At 44.4% G+C, this 13273-nt stretch overlaps 1 protein-coding gene across 1 annotated transcript in view; it reads left to right on the forward strand.

Moving 5' to 3' along the window:
- KIF26B (kinesin family member 26B) overlaps positions 1 to 13273 on the forward strand; it is a gene marked incomplete at both ends in the record, with an annotated part of 277666 nt that overhangs the window by 248530 nt on the left and 15863 nt on the right. The window contains 2 exons of the mRNA XM_082276851.1: positions 8053 to 8215; positions 9327 to 12759. Of these exons, the coding sequence (XP_082132977.1) occupies positions 8053 to 8215; positions 9327 to 12759 (3596 nt within the window). The remainder of the gene's footprint in view (positions 1 to 8052; positions 8216 to 9326; positions 12760 to 13273) is intronic.

Raw genomic sequence — 13273 nt, forward strand, 5'->3', positions numbered from 1 at the left:
TTGAGCATGTTTTCTTAACAAGTGGTATTGCTGATTTTGAGGAATCTGGCTTTAGCTCTGACATAGAGTTGCTGAGCCTAATTAGCTCCCTGGATTAATGGAGTTCCTGTTTTTCAGCTAGAATTTATTAGGAGCTGGCACTGTAATGAGACAGACCACTAGGATCCTTTCCTTTTTGATTATCTTTGAGCTTTGTTTGGATGTTTTTAATTGCTGCTTGTGAATGGTGTTTGGTTCTGTGCTGAGATTTGAAGTACAGAGGGGAGAGGGATCATTTTTTCCACTTTCAGTGTAGTCTTCTCTCTGAAGTAATCACTGGCCCTCAGCAGAGTTCTGCTCCTAACCACCTCCTCTCTCCTACCCCAAAACCTGCACTTGCTGTGACTTTAAGCTACATCTGGATCTCTGAGCTGTCATTAGAGTAACACACTGAGCTGTAAGTAAGGGTATATGTCTTCAGTTTCGTATTGCCAAAGTGCAAATTACCCCTGAACCAGACTACATAAAACACAGAGCTGGGGCAAAGACTGAGAGGAACTTCTTTCTCTTGATGGTTGAATTATTTAAATGAAGCTTGTGTGACTTTTGCTCCACTGCTGGCACAAGGCAGAAATTAGAAGAAGGAGGAGACATCTTTCACTGTGCATCTTCAGGTGGTGCCCAGCTTAAAGCACTCTTTAATATGTAAAGGCAAATGTGGAGTTGTGTGATAGCAATGGCTTTTTTGGGAGAGTTCTACTGTCAGATCAGTCAGCAAGACCTCAAAAAAGCAGGAAACTTTTATGTTATTTATGAATAACAGGGCACTCCTTGTCTGTTTTGTGGACTGTTTAAGTTTCATCCATTTTGGAACAACTTTTATACAAAAGTTAGAGCTCTTGAATAAGCCCCTTTTATGGTGAGAGGGATAGTTGCTTGACACTTGGGAGAAGAGGCCGAACCCCATCTTGCTACAATCTCCTTTCAGGAGGTTGTAGAGAGCAGTGAGGTCTCCCCTCAGCCTCCTTTTCTCCAGACTGAACAACCCCACCTACCTCAGCCACTCCTCATGAGATTTGTTCTCCAGACCCTTCCCCAGCTCCATTGCCCTTCTCTGGACATGCCCCAGCACCTCAATGTCTTTCTTGCAGTGAGGGGCCCAAAACTGAACTCGTTTGAGGTGCAGCCTTACCAATGGGACTCTGTCCTTCTGTCATTGATTTTATTTTCTGCCTTTGGTGAAAAGAAACAAAAGATGCTATTTTGTGCATCTGCCACATGCTCCTGTGTTGTCACAGGCACAAGGATTGTTCAGCAATATGAAATTTTCTCTTAAAATAAAACAGTTGTAGGGGGAATCCCCCTATATTACATATACGTTTTGTAATAGCACAATTTAAGTGTAAGTCCCATAGTTGGCTGCAGCAACACCTTTCTCCTGCTCTTGACCTTTTGACTGCTGTAGTGTCACATCCTTTCCAGATGTGGAATTTTCCCAGTACATGATCCTAAGCACAGTGTCCCCTCAGTGTAGTCCTTTCAGCTGGCTCCCCCTTTGCCTCTGCAGTGAGCACAGTGTTCTGGGTTGTGCTAGTGCACCTCATACAAGATAACTAAGTGCAGTGGCAGTGGAAATTTCCACTATGCTTCATCTTCCCTGTAAGGCTAGCCATCTTCCACCTGGAGCAAGTTCATTGTCTCCCCAATGCCTCTTTTTACCAGGTGAAGAATTCCCCAGGTTAAAGGGCCGACCCGTTACCCATCTTTCTTCAACTGCCTCATTTTGTTCTGCTAACAAAGCCAGGCTTACATGGCTGAACCATCGAGGGCTTTATCTCCCCACCTGGCCTCATTTTGCCTGTGCCTACACACATTGCTCCCATTTCCTCTCCCTCTATCAAAATTATTAACAGAAAGGAAAGACATAACTAAGCAAACTGTACTGGTTCATAGTGAACTCAGCTGTTACACACCTGTAACATCTGCTGTTGGGCTTGTGCTTTTTGAGCTATAAACTGTCCTTTGTAGAGATTATTCCCATGCAGTAAGAGCCAAAACCAAATATAGTCTTTATGTGGTTCCTTTGTTATGTAAACATTTATTACTGCGAATAAAGCAGTGCATCAGCTCAAAGGAGCAGAGTTAAGACTTCATGATCAGAAATGACTGCCATAGTTACTGAGATTTTTCCTTTGACATTCCTCTATAAATAATTAGATTACAAGACACCTGAGGGCATACATCATCTGATGCTGTAACAGTAACACCTTGAGGGAGTTGACAACTTTCTCCTTTTGGCCAAGTGCCTAGGAAGACATTAAAGTATATGATTAATAGAGAGCACAAACACGCAGTCTTGCACTTCCTAAAGCTTAGCTGTACTATTGTATTGTTTCCCTTGTGGAATGATATTATTCCTATTTCTGATGGTGCTGCTGTTGTCATTGAATAGCCAAAATCCACGTAGCAGTGGGGTGAGAGGAAAGGAAGACAAAGAAAATATTTGTTGTTAAGGTGTGGGGTGGGGGGAAAAAAACAAAGCATAGAATACAATTGGGTAAATAATCCACAGAAAAATCGTTATTCCAACACTTCAATTGGATCTTCCTCTCCAGTATTGCCTCCTTTTTGTGAAACAATTCTGTGTTTGTGTCTCCCAGACACAGAATGAAATGCTGGGCAACGAAAATTCCTGTGAATTTCCTGAGCACAATATTTATTCTTATTGCTTCATTTTCTATTCATGAATTCTATTTTGCAGCCCCAAACAAAAGCAATTACCATTTCCCTCTTTTCTGTGTAGCTCACTTTGAACGCATTGCTCACACAGATTTTCTTAAAGCTGGAGGACCTGGCAGAGGAAGATCCAGGAAGGCACTGACCATTCTCTGCCCCCTCACCCTGGCCTGCCCCTCACCTGGCAGCATGATACAGCAGCCATGCCAAATAGTGGTCACATTTTGGGATTCCTCTGCTGGGTCTCAGTGAGCAGCTGGGGGGAACTTGAGTGGGGAGAGGGGCCTTGGAGGACAGGCAGTGAGAGTGGAGGATGTTTGTGGGAGGAAGAGGGGGAAGAAAGAGGAGTTTAATACTGCAAGAGTGTCTAGCAGTGATGGCAAAGGAGAATGGCAAAGTCTGGTGTAGCTGCTTTGACCACTGCAGGATGAAACTGTGCTCTGCCAGGCTGTCTTGGGGAGGAACTGGGGATGAGTGTCATGGTATGGGAATTAGAACAAACACAAAGGTTAGATGAGGAAAGCCTAGGATAGACACTGATAAAAGAGTGCAGGATTGTCTGATGAGAGAAGAGCATGTCAAAAAGGACATGAACACGTGAGATCACAACTTTCCTACAGCACAGGAAAGGAGTGCATTACTCCTGAGTCTTAGTGTTTTTCTATAGGTAGCAAATACTAGCAAAACCCCATGGTAAATTGTAAGTCATGTTCTCCTTCTCTACTGCTTGTCCAAACAAAAGATGGCAGCCAGTTGCTGCTGCCAGCTAGTTCAGCAACTGAGGCTATTTGATACACCAGAATGTTCCAGGCTTGCTGATGTCTCATTGAAGTGTAACCACAAATCTACATGAAATTACATAAAATACATATAATAAGAGCATTTGGATCATGAAATCAATTGCTACAGGGTCACGAAATCTCAGAATTAATGGGCTATATATTGTGTTGTCTTTTCAGCATTCTCCCTCCATCCCCAAATATCATCTTTTTTCAAGGCAGATAAAGGACCTGCTTTAGATATGAATCAGGACTGTACAGTGATGCAGTCATTGTCAATAAACATATGGAGGATGGGGTGGAAGACTGTGGAAGAGAAGGGAGGTATTCTGAAAGGACCTGGTACCACCTTCTGACTAGTTCTGCCAATGTTTTCTTAAAATTTTTAGATAGGCTACTAGTTGTACATTCCTGGTTTTTTGGGTATCCAGATTGAGAACCAGCTGCCCCATTTTCTGTTCAAGGTAAGTCAAAGTTAGCTGTGCTTTGGATATGAAGACTATGTAATGATCAATACTCTGAAACATCTGTGTGTCATACCAAACACCAATACTTAATGAAGTCTTCAGTGTTTCAGGTATTATCAGAGGAATATATGCCTCTCCTCAGAGGCATTCATCAGACTGCATTGATGGGCTCCACAGGGAAAAGGAAAAATGATGGAGAGCCTTTGAAGAAATCAGTCATTTGGGATTCAGAACAGAGTTTGTATAGTCCTGACAGTAAATAAGGCGTAAGTCCATACATTGCAAGGCAAGGATTAAATGAAAGATAAGTAACTTATGGTTCAGTGAGCACTGTTTATTCTGTGCAGGGTTTGAGGCAGGGCTCTAGTGCAAAAGTAGTACCCAGTCATGAAATTAAAGACTTTGACTAAATGTACACAGGCAACTGGGATTTATGCAGTGTCCAAGGAAATGTATCATGATATTTTGTGCTTCATTCTTCAATGTAAGATTGTGTGTTGTTTGAAGTTGAGTATAATTAATCATTCATGAGGAAGGGAAATACAGATAGGTATAAGAGGAGCATGAGGATGTACATCTTTCCTTCTTACTGAGCAAGTGAAAGGACTAATTTACACTGATCCCATTTTGCATGGTGGTCTCAGAAGAGAATACTTCTCACTGCAGCACTGCCATATCTCCCTTTTGGGGAGGTTCAATACCTGCTAGGGTGTCTATTGAGAGATTCAGAAAAACAGCAGGGAAACAGGTAAGTCCTTCAGCAGCTATTGTAATGTTAGAGGGTGGAAACAACAGAGGAGGAAAGGGAGTACAGTGAAGAAGAGAGAGGTCCTCTCCATACGGAGGGCTGGTAATCTGTGGAAGGAACTGAAGCTTTCTGCCTGGCAGTCTGCACCTCTGTACTGTACCTGCTGACATGCTTCATAGAGATATCCAAGTTTAGTTTCCTGCATGCAGGGCTCCTTCCTCTGGACTTTTCCAGAGCTACAGCTTTGCATACTTTATTTTTGGTTTTTACCTGTGTGGATAATATTTATTAGCTTTTTTCTGTAGCCATGATTGTCTAAGAAGCTAGGCAAGAAAAAGTTTAGAAGTAAGGGTAATGTATTTTATTAGACCAAGTAATGTAGTTAGGAAGAAATGAGGTGACTTTTAAGTACTGAAAAGACTGCAGAATTGACTTACTGATATACAGGCTTTGGAGTCTGAAGTGTGGTATCCTGACCCCACCTTCATTTTCTTGTGTGTTTTATATCCCCATAATCATGATGGTTTAGGGTAAATTTCCTAAACTATAGAAACATTAGTGGATGGGATAGAAATACATTTTAAATGAAGACAGATTTATAAAATGGTGCTGCTCTGGCCTATAATTTTTATTGCTTTCGGAGCAGAATAGAAATAGACCATGAGCATTCCTGAAGTTCTCTTATTTGCCATGAAGACATTGATGCATTTCACTCTGCTGCTATGAGAAATCTGGGACCTTCAGCTAGCCAGCCTCTGTTTAACATGATGAGCAACATACACCCAGGAGCAGCAGACCTGTGACTTTCTTCAAAATTTCCTGTCTTAGTTTAATTTGCAGAGCCAGAAGATGAACAAAGGTCTTGCTTCTCAAAGCCCTTCCAGTGCAGAAGTGCAGACCTCCTCTTTGTAAAACTTCTGCTTTCACAGGAGATTTTGCATTTTCAAATAACAGCTCATGAATGACCTAATGAAATAATTCATAGTCTTCCATTTTTTCAGGCAGAAATACCAGAAATGCCAGCACTCAGAAGAACAAAGCATCTACTTTGTGTCTCATACTGTCTGTCAAGCAAATTTCAGTGAGACATCTAAAATGTTTTACCAATATTTTAATTGAAGAGGATAGAGTGAGTTAAAAATTACGTCACACTTTAAAATGTCTTATATTCTCTTTTATTTTCTTTCTTTCTTTCCTTCAGAACTTAGTAGGTGCTGTTGTGAGAGGTCAGTGAACCTTGAACAGCTGAACTTGTCTTACGACAATGTCCAGAATTGACAAGAATCTGTGTTTAGTAACTTTCTTCCTCTTCATGTTATTTTTCAGAGTACAGTAGTGACATGAGGTTAGTTATTTTCTCTGGGTACAAGGTGAAGTTGAGCGTCAAGATATAGACTGTGCTGAATGAACAAACTCTGAAATTAGAAATCAGTGCTAGCTGGACTTTTTACTGCTAGGTTCATGCTTTAACCCTTAACAAATCTGCCCTTTAGTTCCTGTCCATGTCAGAGGATCATTTGAATTATAAATAGGTATTTCCTCAGTATCGTTATTCTTCTTGCAAATGGGTATTTCAGTACAAGGCAGATGGCACAGATTATTTTACATTCCTAATGCATATATCTCTAGGAAAGCCACACCTCAGTGTTGATGCTGGCTGCATGGGTTATGCATTCTCAAGAGACCAACATTTTTAGAATGGTTTTTTTTGTGCTTTCTCCTGTTGTCTCATGTTTTGCTATGGTAGAAGCACTGGGAAATGAAAGGCTTGTTATTGATTTCTGTGCAGATGTTTAATAATTTCCATGTTACTCTGCATTGGAGTGGCAGTAACTGATGTACAAAATTTGACATCTTAATTATTCCGTGATGGAAAGGAGGGACACTAACCTGAGACACAGCAGCCTATTAACTCTGGATTCAAAGCAGCCTTAGGTCACAAGTGAAATGAGTGAGGCTGTCTCAGTATAGTCTTTATGGATGTTTGCTTCTCAAAGACACTAGACTGTCTTCAATGTGTCTGGAGCAGATGGAAGCAGAAATCCTGAAACATAAAAAAGGTTTTACTTTCAGTATTTCTAGTCAAGCTGAAACTGCAGTACTAGAAGTACGAGAAGTCTCAGGAGATGAGAACTCTCCAGAGCTATTGCATCAAAATATGCAGCAAAATGTTGTTGTTTATTCAATCAAAAAGAGAGGTCCAAGAGTGTTTGCTCATCAATCCCATCTAGCAGGCATAGCTTCAGTTCCCAGCAGTTGTAGCTTTATGCAGAGTTCCTGTGAGCTGGAAATTTCAAGCAAATGAACAAGGAAACACATGCACCATGGGTCATTTACAGATATTTAACAGTGAGCCCCAAAAATCTGATCTGCAGCCACTGAAGCTATCACCATCATTACAACAGGGGAAGCAATTCCTTTAGTGATAGATAGATAAATATCAGGCTGCTGCTCTCTTTGTTTCCAGCTGTATGTAATCATCATCCACAACCTTTAGCACAGGGGAGACTCTCTTCAAGAGAATGCCATTTCCCAGCTAACCATCCAGCTGACCCGTACACCATGGAACTAAAGGTCACTTTAAAAATAATATATTGTGCATTTCTGACTACAGGATTAGATGACCACCTCAAAAATACTATATATGCATCATTATTCTGTTAAAATTCATATTCTCAGTCCAGTCACAGACAGCCCCACAATAAGGCATCTGCATTTCAAAAGCTATCTGGTGCTGAACAATACAGTAAATGGCTAGAACAGAAAATTTGATTTCTGCCTTAGTGAAAGAAAAGATCTAATATGAAAGAACAATTGTGTGAAGTTTGAAGGCTTGATTGGTTTGTATTTTACCAGCATCTTCCAAAATTGACTTCAGTGATTTAACTGTTATTAATATCAAGTTACCCAATGCCCTAGATGGCAACAAAAAAATTGTGCTCTCTAATCTAATCCAGTACCCTCTTGTCCTCCAGAGCTGGGCCAGGGTTTGTCTGCATACTCTGCACTTCAAAAGAGCAGCAGTTTGGTGTTTGCTGTTGTGGCTCCTTAACGGTCTCCACTGCTGGTCTGCACCTCACTGTTGGCAATGGTAACAACGGAGAAGGACTGAGACCAAAAGGAGACAAAAAAGGGGAACTGGAAAGAGAAAAGAAGTTTGAATTGTAGTCCAGGGTCTTTCAGCATGCTCAGCTGCACAACATAGTGCAAACCTGAGGAAGGAAACTAATTAGGATTCCATTAAAAAGAGGAGAAAAATATCTTGCCAAGAGCCAAGTTACATCATGATGGCCAAAGTGAAGCCTTGCTGGCTAATGTAGCCTTAATTCATTTTATTTTGCAGAGACAGCAAGCTGACCATGCTGCTCCGAGAGTCCTTGGGGAATATGAACTGCCGCACCACGATGATCGCTCACATTTCAGCGGCTGCGGGGAACTACGCCGAGACACTCTCCACCATCCAGATTGCCTCAAGGGTCCTCAGGATGAAGAAAAAGAAAACTAAGGTAAGACAGTGTGTAACTCCCTTCTTATAATGATGCAGGAGGGAGGAAGAAGGATCATGAAGGATTCTTAACTGGGTAGAGCAGCACGTAACAAAATCAGTAATCAATTCCAAAGTGTATGGGTTGTTTGTACCCAGTCCTAGGCAAGTGTCAGAGAGCAGTATCAGAGGGGTAAATGCTTCAGCTTCAGAGACAGAGGAGTGAGTTCAGACACATCTGCTGTAGCAGGTTTGCACGCTGACCTTGTTTAATAATACAGTTGTCAGGGAGCATTTATTTTCCCTTATGCTCCTAGTGCTAATGACATAATAAGGAGTTAAACTGCTGTAGATTTAAAGAAAATTTGGATTAATTAAGAATTAGATTCTCTGTGCTTCTCAGAGAGAGCGGGAGCAAAATAAATGCAGAACAATTGTGTCCAATGTCAGCATTGATGACACTTTTATTCCTACTGCTTCTAAATATGGGTGATAGAAGTAGAGTGAAGATGGACTATATCCATTTTCATGTTTTAGAGTTCTGGTTGCTTCTGTGCAATTTATGATGTGAATTGGGCAGAATGAGTGAATTTTATGCATTTAATTTAAATTGGCTGCCTACAGATTGACAAAAGCTTTTTTTGTCAATTGATTGAAGAGACACAAGTGAAGGGTTCAGTCCACATGCCATCAGAGCAGTGTGTCTCCAGAGACCTCTGAGTGCACGTTACACAGTTCCACACACTGGTAGTGTGGGGTCATATGTAATGAGATTTCTTGTTCCTCTTCAAATACACAAACATACACACACACACAATCAGCAAAGCCTTTGCCAAATACCTGATCTCTTTGGCCAGGCTCAGGTAAGGGAAGTATTCTAATTCATATTTTTAGTACTTTTTTTGGGAAATCTTATGATTTGGAGTGGGACTCACAGCTGAGGCTTTGGGTTCTCCATTGAACATAGCTGTGTGGCTGCCTTAGGGCTGTGGATGAGCAGCCTCAGAGTTCTGTGCCTTAGTTTAGAGTTCTCCCAGTTCAGATGTGGCCGTGACCTTTTTGTCTATGCAGTTTGTGCAAGGAGCAGCTTGCAATGCTGAAATGTCATAGACTCTCTCTCTCTCATATTGCAGTACACATCAAGCTCTTCTGGAGGAGAGAGCTCTTGTGAGGAGGGCAGGATGCGGAGGCCAACCCAGCTGAGGCCTTTCCATTCTAGAAACACCGTGGACCCAGACTTCCCTATTTTGCATTTGTCAAGTGATCCTGATTATTCATCCAGCAGTGAGCAGTCCTGTGACACGGTGATTTACGTTGGCCCCAATGGCACTGCCCTTTCTGACAAGGAACTAACAGATAACGAGGGTCCCCCTGACTTTGTTCCCATAGTTCCTGCTCTGCAAAAGACCAAAAATGAGGGCAGGTTGGAGGAAGTTAGTGAATCAGGGCCCAGCACGTCTGAAAGAGACTGCCTGAAGTGCAACACCTTTGCAGAGCTCCAGGAGAGGCTGGATTGCATAGATGGCAGTGAAGAGACCGACAAATTTCCCTTTGAAGAGATTCCTGCTCAATTTAGCTCAGACCAGATGTCTAAGTGCGCTGTCTCAAGCCAGCTGGCAGAGCTTAGCCACTTACCAGAGTCAGATAAGGAAGATACGATGCCAGAATGTCAGCATCCTGATAGAGAAGCCAAGGAAAATACAAATACAACACCCAGCAAAACTAGGAGAAATCACTCCCCTGTTCCTTCTGGAGCTCTTACCAATCTTTCAACTCCTTCTTCTCCCAGGAGTGTAACAGGCAGCTCTAGTAAAGAGCTTAACTCTTGTCCACTAGCACACAGCACCAGCTTGCAGAGCAGCAGAGAAGGGCTCAACACCTGTGGATTTGTGGAAGGCAAACCTCGGCCAATGGGTTCACCCCGGCTTGGCATTGCAAGCCTCTCGAAGACATCTGAGTATAAGCCACCAACTTCTCCTTCCCAGAGGTGCAAGGTCTACACGCAGAAAGGAGTCCTGCCCAGCTCCACTCCCCCACCAGCTCCCCTGAGTAGGGATGCTGCAATGACATCTAGTGAATCATTATTACAGCCAGAAATCCGGACCCCACCTGTAGGCATGAGCCCTCAGATTATTAAGAAGTCTGTGTCATCCAGCAGTGGGGATTTTGAAGAGACAGTTCTCAATGAAGATCGGCAACACAGCATTTCTCCAGAATCCAAGAAGGAGATTCTGAGCACCACCATGGTGACTGTTCAGCAGCCACTGGAGCTGAATGGAGAGGACGAGCTGGTGTTCACTCTAGTGGAAGAGCTGACCATTAGTGGTGTCCTTGACAATGGGCGCCCGACCAGTATCATCAGTTTTAACAGTGACTGCTCTGTGCAGGCTTTGGCCTCTGGCTCTAGGCCAGTCAGTATTATCAGCAGTATCTCTGAAGATCTTGAATGTTACTCCAGTTCAGCTCCCGTGTCTGAAGTCAGCATCACACAGTTTCTTCCTCTTCCAAAGTTGAGTCTGGATGACAAACCCCAAGATGACGGCAGCAGGCGCTCATCCATCAGCTCATGGTTGAGTGAAATGAGCACAGGGAGTGACGGGGACCAGTCATGCCACAGCTTCATAGCACAGGCATGCTATGGGCATGGGGAAGCTATGGCAGAACCCCCCGTCTCCGAGTTTGCAAGCACCATACAAAGTGCCAGCATGATTTGTGTAAGTGACAAACAGAAGTCAGTGACTGACAACATGCTTATACTGTCAGAAATGGGGGAGGAAGCCTTCGGCAAAGTGCCACCCATCAAAGGCTGTAAAATATCAGCTCTAGGCAAAACTACTGTCACCATCAAAAACACCGCAAGCCTTAGCAGCTGTGAAGGCTACATCCCAATGAAGACAAACATTACCGTGTATCCATGTATTGCTGTTAATTCCTTCAAAGCTCAAGAGACTGATGGTGCTGTACTGGCAGTAACTGCAGACCCAAAAGCTGTTCATCCCCATGATGGGAAAGAATCCATTGCTAAGAAGGTTATCAAATTTGAAGACCCTTGGCTGAAGAGAGAAGAAGATGTTAAAAAGGACAGCTCTGGGAGCAGTGATGGGCCAAGGCCTGATACAGTCGCGGTTTCAGCCAAGCCTGAGCACAGCACAAAGCAGTCCCCAGCAGACAGGTTTAGCACCAGCAGTGGGGACACCTCTATCTCCCCAGGATCTGACAGTCTAAAAAGGATTGTGGATGGGTGTGAGGTGGCAGCATCCAGCTCTGCAACTCAAAGCCCTGTTCATTCCAGTGATGGCTTCAAGAATTGTAGCCTCCCTCGAGGGTTCCCAAAGGCAAGCAAGGTGGAGGAGTCTGATAGTCATCCCCATCCTACTTCTACTGACAGCAGCGGAGTCAGTTCTCCTGCTCTCCCCCAGTTTTCTAAGGCTAGTCTTGACAAGAAAATGGCCTCTCCCAAACACTGCATCCTCACTCGTCCCAAAGGGACCCCTCCTCTGCCACCTGTGAGAAAGTCAAGCTTGGATCAGAAGAACAGAGCAAGCCCCCAGCACAGTGGAGCCAGCAGCACCACGAGCAGTCCCTCCAGCCAGCCTATGTCCTTCCTGGCCAGCTTCCCTGAGGAGCACAATGCCAAACAAAAAGGCCCTGGCATTGACAGCAGCATCAACAACAGCAGCAGCAAGCTCTTCAGTGCCAAGCTGGAGCAGCTTGCCAGCAGGACCAACTCCCTAGGGAGGTCCACAGGAAGCCACTATGAGTGTTTGTCACTGGAAAGAGCAGAAAGTCTGTCCTCTGTGAGCTCCAAAATGAGCCCTGGCAGAGACACCACCATGCCTAGGGCTGGAAGGAGCCTCAGCCGCAGTGCCATGTCCTCACCCACCAACTCAGGCCTCTCTCAGTCGGCAGGTGCCTCCCCAAAAGCCAGCCAGTCAAAGATCTCTGCAGTCAGCAAGCTCCTGCTGGCAAGTCCCAAGGCCCGCAGCCTCTCCGCCTCTGCCACCAAAACACTCAGCTTCTCTACCAAGTCTCTGCCTCAGTCCGTAGGGCAGAGCTCCAGTTTGCCCCCAAGTGGGAAGAACATGTCCTGGTCAATGCAGTCCCTCAGCAGAAGCCGGGGCTCCAGCCTTGCTTCCAAATTGCCCCTTCGGGCTGTCAATGGGCGGATTTCAGAGCTGCTCCAAGGGAGCACCAGTGCCAGAGGCATACAGCTGCGGGGAGGCTCGGAGGCAGATGAGCGCGGGGGCCTTCCCGGAGATGAGAAGCCAGCTGTTCACATGCTGCCTTCACCTTACAGCAAGATCACTCCTCCTCGGAAACCTCACCGCTGCAGCAGCGGCCATGGGAGTGACAACAGCAGTGTCCTGAGCGGGGAGCTGCCCCCCGCCATGGGGAAAACAGCCCTCTTCTACCACAGCGGGGGCAGCAGCGGCTACGAGAGCATGATGAGGGACAGCGAGGCCACGGGGAGTGCCTCCTCAGCACAGGACTCCATGAGCGAGAACAGCAGCTCTGCCAGTGGCAGGTGCCGGAGCCTCAAAACCCCAAAGAAACGATTAAATGCAGGTAAGCTTGTGGTGGTGGGAAAGAGGGATGCAGACCGAAGCAGATTAGTACACAGTGGGTAGGCTGGCCCTAAGGGTGAGCAAGTTAAACACCAGTTCCATCTCTTAGCTGAGAAGAAAGGGCATGGTAAGTATCTTAGGCTCTGCCTTTTTTCATTTTGGAACATTCACAAATCCTGGGTGGTTGCATTGCCTTTGCAGTGGAGTCTTCCCCTGACCTCTTTCACTTAGGTTTACTTCAGATGAACAAAAACTGGTTAATATTGCCAATGGCAGCCACATTCAAATATTTATTTATACAAATATTCTTCTGATTTGATTCCAGAAAGATGCCTTTATGAGGCTAGGAAATGTAACTGTTATTCTTAAGCACTTTGGACACAGACTTCCCTCTTAATAGGCACAGGTTTCACCAGCCCAAGACCAGAGTCTTGCTGAATAGCTGTAACTTTTGTGAGCCCACTTTTGCTCCTTGTGTGCTCTGGATGCCCAAAGGTGCAAGATACCCTACATCT

The sequence above is a fragment of the Coloeus monedula genome (genome assembly GCF_965178545.1).
Source record: "Coloeus monedula genome assembly, chromosome: 2".
Lineage (NCBI taxonomy): Eukaryota > Metazoa > Chordata > Aves > Passeriformes > Corvidae > Coloeus > Coloeus monedula.